The sequence below is a fragment of the Nerophis ophidion genome, linkage group LG10, assembly GCF_033978795.1.
Source record: "Nerophis ophidion isolate RoL-2023_Sa linkage group LG10, RoL_Noph_v1.0, whole genome shotgun sequence".
Taxonomy (NCBI): Eukaryota; Metazoa; Chordata; class Actinopteri; order Syngnathiformes; family Syngnathidae; genus Nerophis; species Nerophis ophidion.
The window spans coordinates 62,632,623-62,650,704 of NC_084620.1; the positions used below are offsets into that span (position 1 = coordinate 62,632,623).

The 18,082-nt window shown below is 40.8% G+C and overlaps 1 protein-coding gene and 1 long non-coding RNA gene across 2 annotated transcripts; one reads left to right on the top strand and one right to left on the bottom strand.

Annotated features, from left to right (window-relative positions):
- Positions 1 to 387: 387 nt before the first annotated feature.
- On the bottom strand, positions 388 to 16,278 carry rab21 (RAB21, member RAS oncogene family). Its single transcript, XM_061914408.1, has 7 exons — positions 15,862 to 16,278; positions 7,943 to 8,002; positions 7,762 to 7,869; positions 7,638 to 7,701; positions 7,501 to 7,555; positions 7,349 to 7,437; positions 388 to 607 (listed from the first exon to the last, which is right to left on the bottom strand). The coding sequence occupies exons 1-7, from the start codon at positions 15,994 to 15,996 to the stop codon at positions 468 to 470; spliced, it is 651 nt and encodes a 216-aa protein (XP_061770392.1). The 5' UTR covers positions 15,997 to 16,278; the 3' UTR covers positions 388 to 467.
- Positions 15,204 to 16,240, top strand: LOC133561154 (uncharacterized). The gene is made up of 2 exons (XR_009808586.1): positions 15,204 to 15,601; positions 15,680 to 16,240. It is a non-coding gene; the product is annotated as an uncharacterized LOC133561154 (long non-coding RNA).
- Positions 16,279 to 18,082: the final 1,804 nt, after the last annotated feature.

Genomic DNA, 18,082 nt, shown 5'->3' on the forward strand with positions numbered 1-18,082 from the left:
TCATTCCGAATGAATAAAATGTCTTGCATGTGACGTCACGGTCCTTTGCTGCCCCCTTGCTGGCCAAAGTACACAGGGCAGGAGACTTTTCCCCAATTGTAGTTTATTAAACAGCTGAATAATTATCTCTCTGAAAAAGTCTGATAGAAAGCCTGTTACGGAATCAAGCATACACATGTCCACGTGTTAAGATGTGAGGCCACCATTGGGGATTTCTGCAGGTCACCAGGAACGTGGAAAAATGGCCTCAGTGGCTTATCGTCGGTTAAATGAAAATATGCAACTTTTCAATCAAGAAGTGTAAAATGCAGAGGAGGAAGCTGTCAAAGATCAGCAAAGCGGGAAAACACCAGATGGGAAGTGATGTCATAATGCAGGCCATGAGACAGCTGTTACTACCTTTACTTTGAAGAGCACAATAACGATTTAACTCATTAAATAAGACTTCCCATGGAACAATGTGTTTGTTAGCCAGATGAGCAGCATCCTCCAGTGGGTGTGGCTTGTGGCTCATCATCAACAATTTGTACACCTCGTCTACTCGACGCTGCCTGGTTGCCTCCATTTCCCTTCGACCTCTCATCAGCCTGAGCCACCTCCATCATTCCTGTGTATCACATGGCCCATCAATAACAACAAAGATGGCCACACACACACGATAAATGTAATAATTTCATCATACTTGACCTTTCACCAGTTTATCAAACACCCTAAAAACCATTCAAAGTAGTTTAGGGATTACACTGAAAAATTAGCTGGATTTTTCCATCGCTTTTCTACATGAGACAATGGATAAAATGTGAGCATTTTTCTGAGAACATTATAGTGTCAGACATTAAATTAAAGGTTCATAACTTTTCATTATTTCATTACAATTACGATTCAGGAGCTACAATTCGATTAAACATTAATTGATGCATTTTTAATTTATGTATATTGATGCAGTTTGAAACGTCTTGTTTAATAAGCCTTTATCACTTTCAACTTTTAAAAACAGTTCATTTTAAGAAGAAATGTCAAATACATTTATTAAGTTAAGGTAAATGTGTACAAAACTATAGCATAAGTGCCCTAAAATAAAAAGGAGCTGGTCGGATCTCTCAGTGAGGTGACTTGCTGCAGTCAGCAACAATTTAGAACTGTCTGCATTAGTTTATTTATAATAAATAGATTATCGATAATTGACTCTTACTAATCGATTCTATAATCGTCCACGTCCGAAATGCAAAGCGTCTAAAGGTTGAATATTTCTCCCACCTCTACATTTCATCAGTAATGTTTGTCAACATATGTGAAACAAATATATTTAAAAAGTGTAAACAAAACAAATATTTCTTAGTACAGCTAGGATTTCTTGTAATAATAAGAAATATTTGTCTCTTTTAATTGTTATGCAGTGGTCATTGACAAACGAGATGTGCGAGCAGAACTTGGACAGCCTTGCTCCTTTATTAATTTAGAATATACAGTGGGGCAAAAAAGTGTTTAGTCAGCCACCGATTGTGCAAGTTCTCCCACTTAAAATGATGACAGAGGTCTGTAATTTTCATCATAGGTACACTTCGACTGTGAGAGACAGAATGTGAAAAAAAAAAATCCAGGAATTCACGTTGTAGGAATTTTAAAGAATTTATTTGTAAATTATGGTGGAAAATAAGTATTTGGTCAACCATTCAAAGCACTCACTCATGGAAGGATGTTTTGGCTCAAAATCTCATGATACATGGCCCCATTCATTCTTTCCTTAACACGGATCAATCGTCATGTCCCCTTAGCAGAAAAACAGCCCCAAAGCATGATGTTTCCACCCCCATGCTTCACAGTAGGTTTGGTGTTCTTGGGATGCAACGACGAGTTGACTTTATACCAAAATGGATACATGGATGGCCAAAAAGTTCTACTTTGGTTTCATCTGACCACATGACATTCTCCCAATCCTCTGCTGTATCATCCATGTATCCATTTTGGTATAAACTCAACTCGTCGTGTTTGGAGGAAGAAGAATACTGAGTTTCATCCCAAGAACACCACACCTACTGTCAAGCATGGGGGTGGAAACATCATACTTTGGGGCTGTTTTTCTGCTAAGGGGACAGGACGATTGATCTGTGTTAAGGAAAGAATGAATGAGGCCATGTATCGTGAGATTTTGAGCCAAAACCTTCTTCCATCAGTGAGAGCTTTGAATGGTTGACCAAATACTTTTTTTTCACCATAATTTACAAATAAATTCTGTAAAATTCCTACAATGTGAATTCCTGGATTTTTTTTTCACATTCTGTCTCTCACAGTTGAAGTGTACCTATGATGAAAATTACAGACCTCTGTCATCATTTTAAGTGGGAGAACTTGCACAATCGGTGGCTGACTAAATACTTTTTTGCCCCACTGTAGGTTTTGATTAAGTCTTAGTCGGTCTCAGTCTTTCCACTAAAATGTATTTTGGGACCACAATAATTCATAAAGGGGTCATATCATAATTGTATCCACATTTAAAACACTTCATTGTGGTCTACAGGGTTATTTTGTCAAACTATTGAATGGATATGGAGTCTACTGACAATGTAAGTTTGAACTAGACGCTAGTTTGTATTATAAATGGCAACAGCGAGGATTCTGCCCCACAAGAGGATAGAAAAAATGAAGAAACTTATTCCCTACAACATCAGACTAATGCAAAGGTCTTCGATTATAACTTTACCAGATATAGAGATATCCGCCGACGTCACAACTGGGAAAAATGTCACATATAGGGCAAATTCCAAATAGCTTGTATGGAGGAACTATGAAGAAAGGCAAAACTGTTTTAAAAATATCTCTGCCATGCCTCCATAGTTTGATTTCAAAATTTCAGGACTTACTCAGAACTCAAATATATAAAACGTGTACCTAAAGATAAGAAAAGTTTAATTTGCGTTACAGATCACTTTTAATTAAATGGTAAATGGGTTGTACTTGTATAGCGCTTTTCTACCCCTTTTTAAAAAGGAGCCCAAAGCGCTTTGACAGTATTTCCAGATTCACACATTGATGGCGGGAGCAGCCATGCAAGGCGCTCACCAGGGCCCATCAGGAGCAAGGGTGAAGTGTCTTGCCCAAGGACACAACGGATGTGACTAGAATGGTAGGTGGGGATTGAACCAGTAACCCTCAGATTGCTGGCACATCCACTCTACCAACTTTGCCACGCCGTCATGACGCAGTAAGTTGAATGATGTAAGATTGTAAAAGGGAGGATAGCGGGAGGTCTTGCTGTGCTCTGGCACAAAAAGCATGATGCAGTTACTAGTGTTATTAGGCTCGAAGTTGATTGGTGTATTGCTGTTCAGTATAAGTCCAATAATAGGGAATTTATTCTTAATGTGTACACTCCGTATGAATGTAAAGACAATGTTTAAACTTGCTTTTATTAATTCTTTTATACAGGACAATCACTGTACGTGTATTTATGTGGTCGGGGACTGGAATGCTGACATTTCCGATGGCAGCTCTTTATTTGCAAGACACCTTATACAGTTTTTTAATGAAAATGCACTCACCTTATTTAGTCAATGGTTGTTGCCCGCTGATAGCTATTCTTATATTAGTGAAGCCTGGCATACAACATCATGGCTTGACCACTGTGTCAGTACGGCTGACGCACACGCCACTATACGTTCTATGGAGATTGTGTATGAGGTCTCTATGAGCGACCATATTCCATTCATATTAGATATCAAGTTGGACAGTCTCCCTGAGTTGACCCAGGAGGTTAACAACCTGAGGGCCAAACTAGATTGGTCTAAACTCACAGAAAAGGAAGTGCTGTTTTACTACAGGAGAACTGATGCTCTTTTAAACAATATGTCTCTTCCACTTGATGCAATTTGTTGCACTAATCTTAACTGTAATGATATTAATCATAGGAAATCCCTTTGTGCAATGTATGACTATACTGTCAAAATCCTGTGTGAAACTAGCAGTTCTTATGTTACATGCACCAACAGCAAATCCAATGGGAAGCCAGGCTGGAATAAACATGTTCGAGTGCATTACCCTGTGGCTAAGGAAGCTTTCAGTGAATGGGTTCTGGCAGACAGACCTAGAATAGGTCCGATACTAGATCGTAAGAAGCTAACACATTCGAGGTACAAATTTGCCATTCGAAATGAGCACGCTATGAGAGCTGACTCATTAGCTGAGAAGCTCCTTAATTACAATAGGAGTGGATTCTGGAAAGAGGTGAAAACTTTGAACCGAGGAAGTATGCCGCTGCCATGCGCAATTCTCCCGTCCAAAGGCAAAACCTAGTAACTCACTTCTAGCTGATTTTGAGAAAACAAAAGAAAACCAATCTATCTTGATGCTGTCTCACAAAGATCTACAAAGTCATCAAACGTATAGATGTTTTCTTGAGCTTTCATTTTCTTGCCGATTGAGCCATGGATTGAATCTGCTCTCATGAATGTGTGCCCTTTCTCCAGATATTTTATCACAGTCTCGGGTGGGCCCCATTCTGCGTTTGCACATTGGGCAAGAGCCGTGTACAGCGTCCAGTTTTTATTTTGACCTCCACAGTTATCTGCCCAAAAGAGTATGCAAGGGGAAGAATCAAGAACAATACAATGCAGGTGCTTGCAACGTCCTGGGCCAATCTTCCAAATATCCCCTCGTGCCATAATATCACATAATCAGGTTGACCGTCGGCCCCCATTCGTGCAAATGTCTCATTAAAGACAATAAGGCGACTGACAAAGAAGCTCCGATTGGTCCCTTGAGATACTAGGTTTTTCTGTTGTATCTACGCGGTTATGCGGTAGGTGCTAGGTCCTGCCATGCGCGTAACAGCTTACTTACGGAACAAATTACAATATCGCATACACTAATGTAAAGCATATCACCTAGGAACTCCAAAATTATTATCAGCTCAGTTTTGACCAAAATTGAGTTACTGGGTTTTGCCTTTGGACGGGAGAATTGAGGGTGTAGCAGGAGCTGATAACATAGCTGAGAAATGGAGGCAGCACTATCCTGCACTTTTTAATTGTGTTAAAAGTGAGCCCTTTGATATAGGCAGCATCCGCAACTGTCAGGCTGTTGGAGTCACTGTAAGTGAGGTGCTGCAAGCAATATCCCCGCAAGCTGATAATAAAGCCAGTGGCCCTGATCATATAACTGCAGAACACCTGAAACATGCAAGCCTCAGAGTAGAAGTCCTGCATTCCATCTGTTTTACAGGCCTGGTGTCTCATGGGCTGCTGCCTGACTCCATGATGGCTGTCACTCTGGTGCCGGTCATCAAGGACAAGGCAGGTAAGGTGGGAAGCATGGATAATTACAGGCCTACTGCACTTGCAAGCATACTTTCTAAAGTTATAGACATCATTTTATTAGACCGCTTAAGTGCTTTTCTTACCACTGCTGACAATCAGTTTGGTTTTAAAACTAAACATGGTACTGACCTTTGTATCTATGCATTGAAAGAAGTGATTGATATGTATAAAGGTAAGAACTCCTCAGTTTTAGTTGGCTATATTGACGCATCGAAAGCCTTTGATAGAGCCAACCATCAGAAACTGTTTTTAAAACTGAAAGAAAGGGGCGTTCCTGATAGTATCATCAGAATTCTGTCATATTGGTGTGCCAATCAGAGCATGCAGGTCAGATGGGGCGATAAATTCTCAGCAACATTTATGGTTAAGAACAGGGTACGCCAGGGGGGAAATTCTCTCCTCTGCCGTCTTCAATCTGTAAATGAATGACCTATCTGTCCAGCTTAATACCTGTAGAACAGGATGTGTACTTGGTAATACTGTGGTTAATCATCTGATGTATGCGGATGATTTAGCTAGAGTGCTGACTTTCAACAGCTGCTGAATATATGTACAGATTATGGTTTAAAATATGATGTGAAATACTGTATAATGCAAAGAAGAGTGTCATCATGATATGTAGAACAAGAGATGACAAGGATCTCTCTTTTCCTTCATTCTATCTGTCAGGACAGGTGCTGAGTGTGTGTTATAAAACTAAGTATCTGGGGCACATCAATACTGATCTATTGGGTAATGATGATGACCTATACAGACAGAGGCCTATGCTGTATGCCCAAGCCATGCTGTATGCCCAAGCCAACATGCTGAGAAATACATTTTATTATTGTACAAATGATGTAAAGATCAAGTTATTCAGAGCCTATTGCACTCCTTTGTATACTTTGTAAAGTATAAGCAGAAAAGCTTTCAGAAGCTGCATGTTGCTTATAATGATTGTATGAGGCTTCTCCTGGGAATTCCAAGAAGCACCAGTGCAAGCCAGATGTTTGTTAGTGTTGGGGTGCCCACTTTCTCAGTGTTGATACGCAACCTTATGTATAAGTTTATGTGTAGGGCATCTGAGTCGGAAAATGACAATCACTGTGTTAACGAACCTTGGCTGCAGTTCGGTTAGATACTCATCTGGACTGTGGAACCATTGGCACACATGTTTGTATGTTAGAAACTGACATTTGGGCTTTGTGTTTCTTTTTATTATTTAGTTTTTTAATGTTTTAGTGTTTTGTTTTGTTTCTAATGTTTTGTATATGTTTAATGGATCTTAAGGTCTGCAATAAAGATTGATGATGATGCAAACGTGTTTGTTACTGGATATTTTCTAATAGGCTTCTGCCTTGGAGACTTTGTATGTGTCAGTAATATGCAACTAAAATTATTTGATATTGGTTTATATTGACAAATGTGTTGTTTATAGACTTTATTTCTACATTATGCATGTCTTGTTTGTGTAGTGCTAGCTTTTAGTAGCCTATAGCCAACCATGTTTACCTTTTGTAAATTACATTACTGAAACACAAGAATTAAAAGGACATTTATATGTTGACCGGCGGTTTAACTTTGCATAAGTAAACGTGCGGATATCCTAAATAAATTTCGGATTGGGTACACCCATAACTGCAAGATATGGTAATGCTGTGCGGCGGAAACTATTTCACAGTAACAGTACAGTGGTACCTCTCCTACAATAATTTTGACATTTTGTATTTTTTGTGCTTTAAATTGAGAGAATTCATTGGAGTGAGAAGCCTTGTCACTTCTAGAACCCCTTAAGATCTGCCTCTAAATAAAGGGTCCTCCTAAATAGCAATAGTTTATACCTAAAGGGTCAACATAACTCTTTTTCCCAACCATGGGAATGTAGAAAGTGAGTGTGAAGGATATTTTAGTATCAAGAGCTTTCATGTGCAGTGCAGAAAAATAATATGTGTCTGTGTGTGTTGAAAATTAGTTGTGGTAATTAGTTGTGTCCTTCCTCCCAGCCTCTGAAATCCAAATTGTGTGAATGACAGTCACATGACAGCAGTGCTTCTTACTTTTACACAAGTCCAAGAAGAGCTCCTCAATGCCTTGGTTGAGCTTGGCTGATGTCTGGTAGTGTTTGGCCCCCACTGACGTCGCGTAGCTGCAACGACCACATTGACTTCAACAACACTGCTCACATGACGGCCATGACAGAATTACTCACCTCTCCGCATCCTCTGTAGAAACATTCCTGTCTTTGTCCAAATCGATTTTATTACCTGCACCACACATTGAATAGGATTGACTGCAGAGTTTTCTTCTGTTATCGTGCTTTGCGTTGCAATGACAACCAGAACTTACCTACTATACATAAACAAATGTCATTGCCCAGCATCTTCCTCAGTTCCTTCACCCAGCTCTTCACCTGCAAGGACAACATGCCGTCAGACGACAAGAGACATGCAGCTTGGCCGAAAGCGGTTACCTTTTGGAAAGATTCTTCATCGGTGACGTCATAGACAAGCACGGCTCCATTGGAGTCTCTGTAGTAGATTGGACCTAACGCATGGAAGCGTTCCTGACCCGCTGTGTCCTGCAACGCACACGCCACGGTCACATGAGCAGCCTCTTGTTGATGTGCACGGTGAAAATGTGACATGTCTCACCCAAATGGCCAGATTGACCCTCTTTCCTGTTATGTTCAGCTTCTTATTAAGGAAGGACGCCTGCAACACATTTATAAATTACAATTAAGATTAATACTGATGATGTAGAACACACATCCTAGTTCATCAAGGATATCGAAATATTCCAATTGTAAAGTACCGATTTTGGCAAGTTTAGACTTGACAGAACTCCCCTGCAAATATTTTACAAGCAGTAAAATGTTATTTGGAATCCCTATTATAATTTAAAATACACATGCTGCCAAATACCTTTAAAATTCATCCATTTCCACACTTTTTTTTGAGTGCCTGGCCGTTTGTTCAATGACTCACAAGTAGAGTCCAACCAGTCATGTTTACTCAAATTTTCCATCATTTCCAAAGCTAATTTCATGAATTTAATCAATTAAAAATACACCAGAAATGTGAAACATCTTATATTTGTTTCTTTGTTTACCAAGTATTTCAATATGATGTCAACCTTTGCTAAAACTGGGGTGAAACTTAAAAAGTTATGTCATTTTTAACAAAAATCTCCAACCTAATATCATGAGCCAAATTAACTTTGTATTGAAGAAGTTTACCATGAATCAGTGCATTTTCACCGGTTTAAAAGTCCATAACTTTCTTAATAGTCATCACAGGAAAATTATACTTACATAACTGGAATCGTCGTTGCACGCACTGTCTGATAAAACTGGTTTCATGTGAATCCATTATTTTTTTAAATGTTACACACATGAATAGAGAAAATATGATGCAACATTAGCAATAAGGCAAACAAAAAATGTTACTTAAGGAATACTTAAGTGTAGGAGGGACGCTTGTTCTAAGCACTAAGACGTCTAAGTGTTGTGGCAAAAACGGATTCCCGCGGAGGGAGCACACACAACTTGGTAAATCTGCACTGCTGGGGCTTTGTCTGTACACAACTGATTACTACTTGTAAGACAAATACACATATTATTATAAGGTTTCTCATTGTATCCCATTGGGTTGAGTTTTTTCTTGCCCTGATGTGGGATCTGAGCTGAGGATGTCGTTGTAGCTTGTGCAGCCTTTTGAGACACTTGTGATTAGGGCTATATAAATAAACTTTGATTGATTGAGTGATTGATTGATTATTGCAAGAATATGTGTTTGAAATGATCTAAGCTTAATCGTGTCCAGAAAAGGAAAGAGTTGGCCATTTCTAAAGGTATTTCATGAGATTGTAAAGGACTGTTGATCCGATGATGTGCAACAACCTCTTTATGGCTTAGCAGCTACATACCAATATTAACTGTTCTTTGTTCATGCACATAATATTGATACTGTTTTTGGATGTTCTCATTAAATCAATGTATTATAGATAAACCTTTTTTTGTAAGTTACAAAGCAGAAATTCATCTTTGACTGACTTTGAATCACTTTTTGGCAACCACTAAGTTATCATGTTGGGTTGATTTCAGCTTTTTAAAGGTTACTTCAAAACGTAAACAGGAGAGTATGTGCTTTGTTATTATATATGTAACTCTTGAGGTTTCCAGTAATTTATGCACAGATGAGATGTGTCAATATCAAAATACTACTCTGAAATTTTGTTTTGCCAACAAATATACATGATTTTAAATCATGGATACATCCAAACACGTTATTAATATTCATAATGTGCATTAAAAAATAGCAGTTAATATTGTATGTAGCTTCTAAACAGGAAATAGGTTTTAGCACATCAACATCGCCTGCAGTAACTCAGACTGAAAGTCTCTGCAGAGAGTGGTGAGGACGGCGGAAAAGATCATCAGGACTCCTCTTCGTCCTATCCAGGAAATTGCAAAAAGCCGCTGCCTGACAAGGGCTCAGAAAATTTGCAGAGAGTTCTCCCACCCCCACCAAGGACTGTTTTCACTGCTGGACTCTAGGAAGAGGTTCCGCAGTCTCCGTAGCATTTTCTTCCCATAGGCCATCAGACTCTTGAATGCATCAAAATAATTCCTTCAACCCCCCCCCCAAAACGGATTAACTTGCTGGAATACAAAGACAATATAATGCACATCCATAAACATGGATGCATATGAAAAAGTGCAATATATGTATCTGTACAGTAATCTATTCATTTACATCCGCATCTTATTGCTCTTTTATCCTGCACTGCAACACCAGGGGGAGCGCCACAAACCACGTTAAAACCAGATTCCATCTAAAAAAAGGTCTTAACTCATTCTCCTTCTATGCCACATCAATATGGAATGCACTCCCAACAGGTGTAAAAGTGCATCTCTATCTTCCTACATACATATCCACCACAGTGGATATGTTTCTTTTACTTTTTATTCATAGCTGTATGTAGAAATGTCTGGTTGTATCTGCTGTTCTTTGATGTTTGATGTTTCCCTCTTACACACATGTAAGAGGGATGTGTACTATGGCTATGAGTTGTTTTTTTCCCTTGGCCTCAGTCTGCACCCCCTCTCCAGGGCCCAGGCTAAGACCGATTTTTTTATTTTATTTTAATCTTCTATTTTTTTCTCCCCCCCTTGTTTACCTGTATCTCATCTTTTTTTTGTAAGGGGCGCTGGAAGCCGGCAGACCCGTCAGCGATCCTGTTCTGTCTCCCTTTAATGTTTGTCTGATCTTGAATGGGATTGCGCTGAAAATTGTAATTTTCCTGAAGGAACTCTCCTGACGGAATAAATAAAGTACTATCTATCTAATCTATCTAATCCTTCAAAACCACACTAAAAGAACACCTCCAGGCAACTAAAACCCTAGACTAACACCCTCCCCCCACCACATCCCACCTCCCCGGATTGTAAATAATCAAATCTATACACCTGTTCTTATGCTTTCTGAGCTCACTTTGTTCACTGCTCGCTGTACATATCCTACAAAGTCCGACCTACACTGCTACAATGTCCAATTCTCTGATGATATAATTGTTGATGACTGAAGTGTTGATAGCCACCAAACCTAACCCCCCCGAACATCTCCACATCCCACCCCCCGGAGTGTAAATAATTCAATGTATATCTGATGATTAACTTGTGTGATGACTGACTGTATTATTCAGATAGTATATATTTGTACCATAAAGTGATTAACGTGGACCCCAACTTAAACAAGTTGAAAATCTTTTTCGGGTGTTACCATTTAGTGGTCAATTGTACGGAATATGTACTGTACTGTGCAATCTACTAATAAAAAGTTTCAATCACTCAAGCAATCTAAGCTAATGCAACAAATTTCATTCTTACCTGTACTGTAAAGTTCAAATGTGAATGACAACAAAAGGAAGTTAAGTCTAAATAACAGTCTTTTACAATCTCAATACCAGAAGATTTTTGAAAACCTTTTCATTTACCAGACATGATAAAAACTAAAATATTTTCAAATAGATTTCCTTACGATGACCACCAATTTGAATGTTGGTCTTACAGTACATGTAGTAATCAGTCGAGGACAAACACAGCCCAAGCAGCGCAGCTTTAACAACACTGTTTCAATGTCCATTTCTTAGATGATATAATTGTTGATGACTGCAGTGCTGATATCAACCAAACCTATCCCACCCACCGGATTGTAAATAAACTCATAAATTATCATGGTTGTGAATTCATGTTATATTTTTTGTAAATAAGACAGATTTTTTTTTACTATAAAAAGGGCAATTTAATTCCTTTGTTACACCGCTATTCTCGCGAGGTTTTGGTTTAGTATTAGGGGTTGCGAGACCTGCATTCGCCCAGACATGAAAAAGACTTCAATTGAGCCATCAGCAGCAGCAGGAACATTTACCTAGCTGAACAAGTATGCACAAGACTGAAATATTTGCTGCCCAGGAACCTCCAAAGTGGCAGGCGGCCATGAGTTTTCAAGGCATAAACCCAAGTAAAGAGCCCGTCTTTAAGAAGCCGTGCCTGTGTAGTCATTTTGGAGCCACGGAGTCTAAATAACTGTCTTTTACGATCTCATTAATACCAGAACATTTTTAAAACCCTTTTATTTTCCATTAATTATAAAAACAAAAATATTTTCAAATGCATTTCTTTAAATCCATCCATCCATTTTCTACCGATTGTTCCTTTTGGGATTGTGGGCGGTGCTGGAGCCTATCTCAGCTGCATTCGGGCGGAAAGCCGTGTACACCCTGGACAAGTTGTCACCTCAACGCTGACCACAAATTTAAATGTTGGTCTTACATGTAGTAATCAGTTGAGGACAGACACACACAGCCCAAGCAGCGCAGCTTTAAAGGCCTACTGAAACCCACTACTACTACCACGCAGTCTGATAGTTTATATATCAATGATGAAATATTAACATTGCAACACATGCCAATACGGCCGGTTTAGTTTAGTAAATTGCAATTTTAAATTTCCCGTGAGGTATCCTGTTGAAAACGTCGCGGAATGATGACGCGTGCGCGTGACGTCACCGGTGGTAGCGGACATGTTCTCCCAGCACCGATCACGGCTAAAAGTAGACTGTTTTTATCGCATAATTACACAGTGTTCTGGACATCTGTGTTGCTGAATCTTTTGCAATTTCCTCAATTAATAATGGAGACTGCAAAGAAGAAAGATGTTGGTGGAAAGCGGTGTATTGCAGCCGGCTGTAGCAACACAAATACATCCGGTGTTTCTTTGTTTGTTGTGAAGCTTTAATATGGAACAGAGCGGTCAAGCGAACATGGTTCTCTACCACATGTCAAACTGCAGGTTTCGGTGAGAAAATTGTGGTAATAGGTCGGCTCTTACCGTAAACATGGGCGGAGCTTGTGTCGTTCCGCCTGCAGCTGTCAAAGAGGCAGCTGCGACTTTCTTGGTTCCTCCATGGCTTCCCTCAGAGACACTGGCGGTCACCACACCCCTGCGACTTTCAGGTACAACTATATAATCTCACTAAAACACTAGTAACACAATAAGCAGATACGAGATTTTCCAGAATTATCCTAGTAAATGTGTCTAATATCTAAATTTCTCCCACTGCCCTCGTCTTTTTTTTTCTTCTAATAATAATAATATTAATAATAATAATGGATTAGATTTATATCGCGCTTTTCTATTGTTAGATACTCAAAGCACTCACAGAGAAGTGGGAACCCATCATTCATTCACACATGGTGGTGGTAAGCTACATCTGCAGCCACAGCTGCCCTGGGGTAGACTGACGGAAGCGTGGCTGCCAGTTTGCGCCTATGGCCCTTCCGACCACCACCAATCATTCATTCATCTTTCATTCACCAGTGTGAGCGGCACCGGGGGCAAGGGTGAAGTGTCCTGCCCAAAGACACCACGGCAGCGATTTGGATGATAATAGGTAGGAAACGAAACTGCAACCCTCAGGTTTCTGGCACGGCCGCTCAACCCACTACGCTATGCCGCACCTTCACTCTCACTATCCTCATCCACGAATCTTTCATCCTTGCTCAAATTAATGGGGAAATTGTGGCTTTCTCGGTCTGAATCGCTCGAGCTGCTGGTGGCTATGATTGTAAACAATTTGAGGGGCTCTACAACCCGTGACGTCACACACACATTGTCTGCTACTTCCGGTACAGGCAAGGCTTTTAATAGAGCGTTTTCCGTTCGGGCTCCAGTACTCTGGAATGCCCTCCGGGTAAAAGTTTGAGATGCTACCTCAGTAGAAGCATTTAAGTATCACCTTAAAACTCAATTGTATACTCTAGCCCAGGGGTAGGGAACCTATTGCTCTAGAGCCAGATGTGGCTCTTTTGATGACTGCATCTGGCTCTCAGATAAATCTTAGCTGTCATTGCTTAACACGGTAAGTAATGAATAATTCCGCTGGTAATCACAGTGTCAAAAATAACGTTCAAAATATAAAACATTCTCATGCATTTTAATCCATCCATCCGTTTCTACCGCACCTGTTCAAGAAGTGGCATTAATGGTCAAAAGTATTTTTTTTATTATAGGTTTGCTTCAGAATAACATTGTTATTAAAAGAATAAGAGATGCACGCATTTAGTTGTTGTAATCTGGGAAAGTCCAAATTAAAAAGGAGACGTAGAATTCTCTGGGGTGGTATAGATCGGTTGGGAGAGTGCTTGAGGGTTCCAGGTTCGATCCCCGCTCCCACCATCCTAGTCACTGAAGTTGTGTCCTTGGGCAAGACACTTCACCCACCTGCTCCCAGTGCCACTCACATTGGTTTAAATGTAACTTAGATATTGGGTTTCACCATGTAAAAGCGCTTTGAGCCACTAGAGAAAAGCGCTATGTAAATATAAATCACTTCACTTATAAATCACGCTCTTGTCAGAGCGTGGGATGACACTGTACAAGAGTACAGGTCTACGGGTTTCTCCTCATTGAGCTAAATTGAATCCTTGCTTCTTGTCTGTTTAATAGATGTCATCAGTGTTTGAACCTGACAGTTGTATTCAATGTTTAAAATATTATATGGCTCTCACGGGAATACATTTTAAAATGTTTGACTTTCATGGCTCTCTGAGCCAAAAAGGTTCCCGACCCCTGCCCTAGAGGGAGGGGGGTTGCCCACATATCAATCAATCAATCAATGTTTACTTATATAGCCCTAAATCACTAGTGTCTCAAAGGGCTGCACAAACCACTACGAGATCCTCGGTAGGCCCACATAAGGGCAAGGAAAACTCACACCCAGTGGGACATCGGTGACAATAATGACCCAGTGGGACGTCGGTGACAATGATGACTATGAGAACCTTGGAGAGGAGGAAAGCAATGGATGTCGAACGGGTCTAACATAATACTGTGAAAGTCCAATCCATGATGGTCGCGAGAGTCCAGTCCAAAGCGGATCCAACACAGCAGCAAGAGTCCCGTTCACAGCGGAGCCAGCAGGAAACCATCCCAAGCGGAGGCGGATCAGCAGCGCAGAGATGTCCCCAGCCGATACACAGGCAAGCAGTACATGGCCACCGGATCGGACCGGACCCCCTCCACAAGGGAGAGTTGGACATAGGAGAAAAAGAAAAGAAACGGCAGATCAACTGGTCTAAAAAGGGAGTCTATTTAAAGGCTAGAGTATACAAATGAGTTTTAAGGTGAAACTTAAATGCTTCTACTGAGGTAGCATCTCGAACTGTTACCGGGAGGGCATTCCAGAGTACTGGAGCCCGAAATGAAAAAGCTCTATAGCCCGCAGACTTTTTTTGGGCTTTGGGAATCACTAATAAGCCGTAGTCCTTTGAACGCAGATTTCTTGCCGGGACATATGGTACAATACAATCTGCAAGATAGGATGGAGCTAGACCGTGTAGTATTTTATACGTAAGTAGTAAAACCTTAAAGTCACATCTGAAGTGCACAGGAAGCCAGTGCAGGTGAGCCAGTACAGGCGTAATGTGATCAAACTTTCTTGTTCTTTTCAAAAGTCTAGCAGCCGCATTTTGTACCAACTGTAATCTTTTAACGCTAGACATGGGGAGACCCGAAAATAATACGCAGTCCTCTCCAAGGTTTCTCATAGTCATCATTGTCACCGACGTCCCACTGGGTGTGAGTTTTCCTTGCCCTTATGTGGGCCTACCGAGGATGTCGTTGTGGTTTGTACAGCCCGTTGAGACACTAGTGATTTAGGGCTATATAAATAATCATTGATTGATTGGCGACCAAAAGTTGCTAACTTTATCGTCGATGTTCTCTACTAAATCCTTTCGGCAAAAATATGGTAATATTGCAAAATGTTCAAGTATGACACATAGAATGGACCTGCTATCCCCGTTTAAATAGGACAATCTCATTTCAGTATGCCTTTAACAAGCGATGTGCATCAGTTTTTGAGACAACACCGGTATGGGCGGCTGACATCCATACGTCCATGGACCAGGACCAGGACCAGCACCAGGACCAGCACCAGGACCAGTTCTACGTTGACACGGCCCGGTGAACCCTGCCTCCCCCGCCCCGCCCCCACACGGCAAGTGTTACCTGTAGCGTCGTAATGTGTTTGTCGTTGAATTTGTTCTCGCAGTATCGCAGCACCATGGACGTCTTGCCCACGCAGCCTTCCCCCAGCAGCACCACCTTGAAGGAGAAGCTTTTGCCGCCGCCCGCTGCCGCCATGGCGGCCACTCGCTGTGTCACAACAAGCTAGCTGCTAATGCTAAGGCTAAGGCGCCTCCTGCGTCGCTCACATCAGCTCGGGGGGGGAAATAGCCGAGAAATGAAGAAACACGCGTCGACACCTGAGGTGGAACACCGAAATAGACATGTAGGACGTACACTCAAAGCCAGGTGGTGTTGTCGTCAGTCTGACGTGAACGGCTGATTTTCACCAACGAATGGCGTCTCTTTGACTTAGCTCCAGTTAGCCGGCTAGCACCAGGGATCGTCTATTCATGAAGACGCATCACTTGTGACCGAGAACAGACTTTGCGTGTTACGTCAAAAGTGGATCAAGTTTGCTATAAAGTCAATGTAAATGTACTAATAGTTGCGATATGTGATTCGCCTGGCTTTAAACTCACAGTGCTGCCGGGTTACTTCATACTAGCGATGTTAAAAACGGCACCAGAGAAAGACATCTGTCCGCACACAATCTGTGGTGTGTCACATGATGCGGCTCTGGCGCTCCTCATGATTTGTCAACAAAACATCTGACAGCTGTCACAATGTCCTTTTTTTTTTTTTTTTAAATAAAAAAATAATATTTCTAGCTTGTGACCAACAATGTGACACATTTTTCTGCGCTTCATTATGACGTCACATTCAACACAGGCTGTCATTGCTTTTTTTGTATGAACATTTAGTAATATCGCATATAAACATGCCAATATACAAACCCCGTTTCCATATGAGTAGGGAAATTGTGTTAGATGTAAATATAAACAGAATACAATGATTTGCAAATCCTTTTCAACCCATATTCAGTTGAATGCACTACAAAGAAGATATTTGGTGTTCAAACTCATAAACTTAATTTTTTTGCAAATAATAATTAACTTAGAATTTCATGGCTGCAACACGTGCCTAAGTAGTTGGGAAAGGGCATGTTCACCACTGTGTTACATCACATTTTCTTTTGACAACACCCAATAAACGTTTGGGAACTGGGGAAACTAATTGTTGAAGCTTTGAAAGTGGAATTCTTTCCCATTCTTGTTTTATGCAGAGCTTCAGTCATTCAACAGTCCGGGGTCTCCACTGTCGTATTTTACGCTTCATAATGCGCCACACATTTTCGATGGGAGACAGGTCTGGACTGCAGGCGGGCCAGGAAAGTACCCACACTCTTTTACTACAAATCCACGCTGTTGTAACACGTGGCTTGGCATTGTTTTGCTGAAATAAGCAGGGGCGTCCATGATAACGTTGCTTGGATGACAACATATGTTGCTCCAAAACCTGTATGGACCATTCAGCAATAACGGTACCTTCACAGATGTGTAAGTTACCCATGCCTTGGGCACTAATACACCCCCATACTATCAGAGATGCTGGCTTTTGAACTTCTCGCCTATAACAATCCGGATGGTTATTTTCCTCTTTGTTCCGGAGGACACCACGTCCACAGTTTCCAAATATAATTTGAAATGTGGACACGTCAGACCACAGAACACTTTACCACTTTGCATCAGTCCATCTTAGATGAGCTCGGGCCCAGCGAAGCCAGCAGCGTTCCTTGATTTTGCTTTGCATAGCAGAGTTTTAACTTGCACTTACAGATGTAGCGACCAACTGTAGTTACTGACATTGGTTTTATGAAGTGTTCCTGAGCCCATGTGGTGATATCCTTTACACACTGATGTCGGTTTTTGATGCAGTACCTCCTGAGGGCTCAAAGGTCCGTAATATCATCACTTATGTGCAGTGATCTCTCCAGATTCTCTGAACCTTTTGATGATTTTACGGACCGTAGATGGTAAAATCCCTAAATTCCTTGCAATAGCTCGTTGAGAAATGTTGTTCTAAAACTGTTCGACAATTTGCTTAAAAATTGGCGACCCTCACCCCATCCTTGTTTGTGAATTACTTAGCATTTGACGGAAGCTGCTTTTATGCCCAATCATGTCACCCACCTGTTCCCAATTAGCATGCACACTGGTTGGATGTTCCAAATAAGTGTTTGATGAGCATTCCTCAACTTAATCAGTATTTATTGCCACCTTTCCCAACTTCTTTGTCACGTGCTGCTGGCATCAAATTCTAA

Bases quoted from the DNA above. Each gene is read 5' to 3' on its own strand.
- rab21 (XM_061914408.1), bottom strand. From the start codon at position 15,996: ATGGCGGCAGCGGGCGGCGGCAAAAGCTTCTCCTTCAAGGTGGTGCTG. The intron at 7,870-7,942 runs GTGAGACATGTC...TGTGCGTTGCAG, and splicing joins GGGTCAATCTGGCCATTTGG to GACACAGCGGGTCAGGAACG. The intron at 7,438-7,500 runs GTGAGTAATTCT...TGGTCGTTGCAG, and splicing joins TCTACAGAGGATGCGGAGAG to CTACGCGACGTCAGTGGGGG.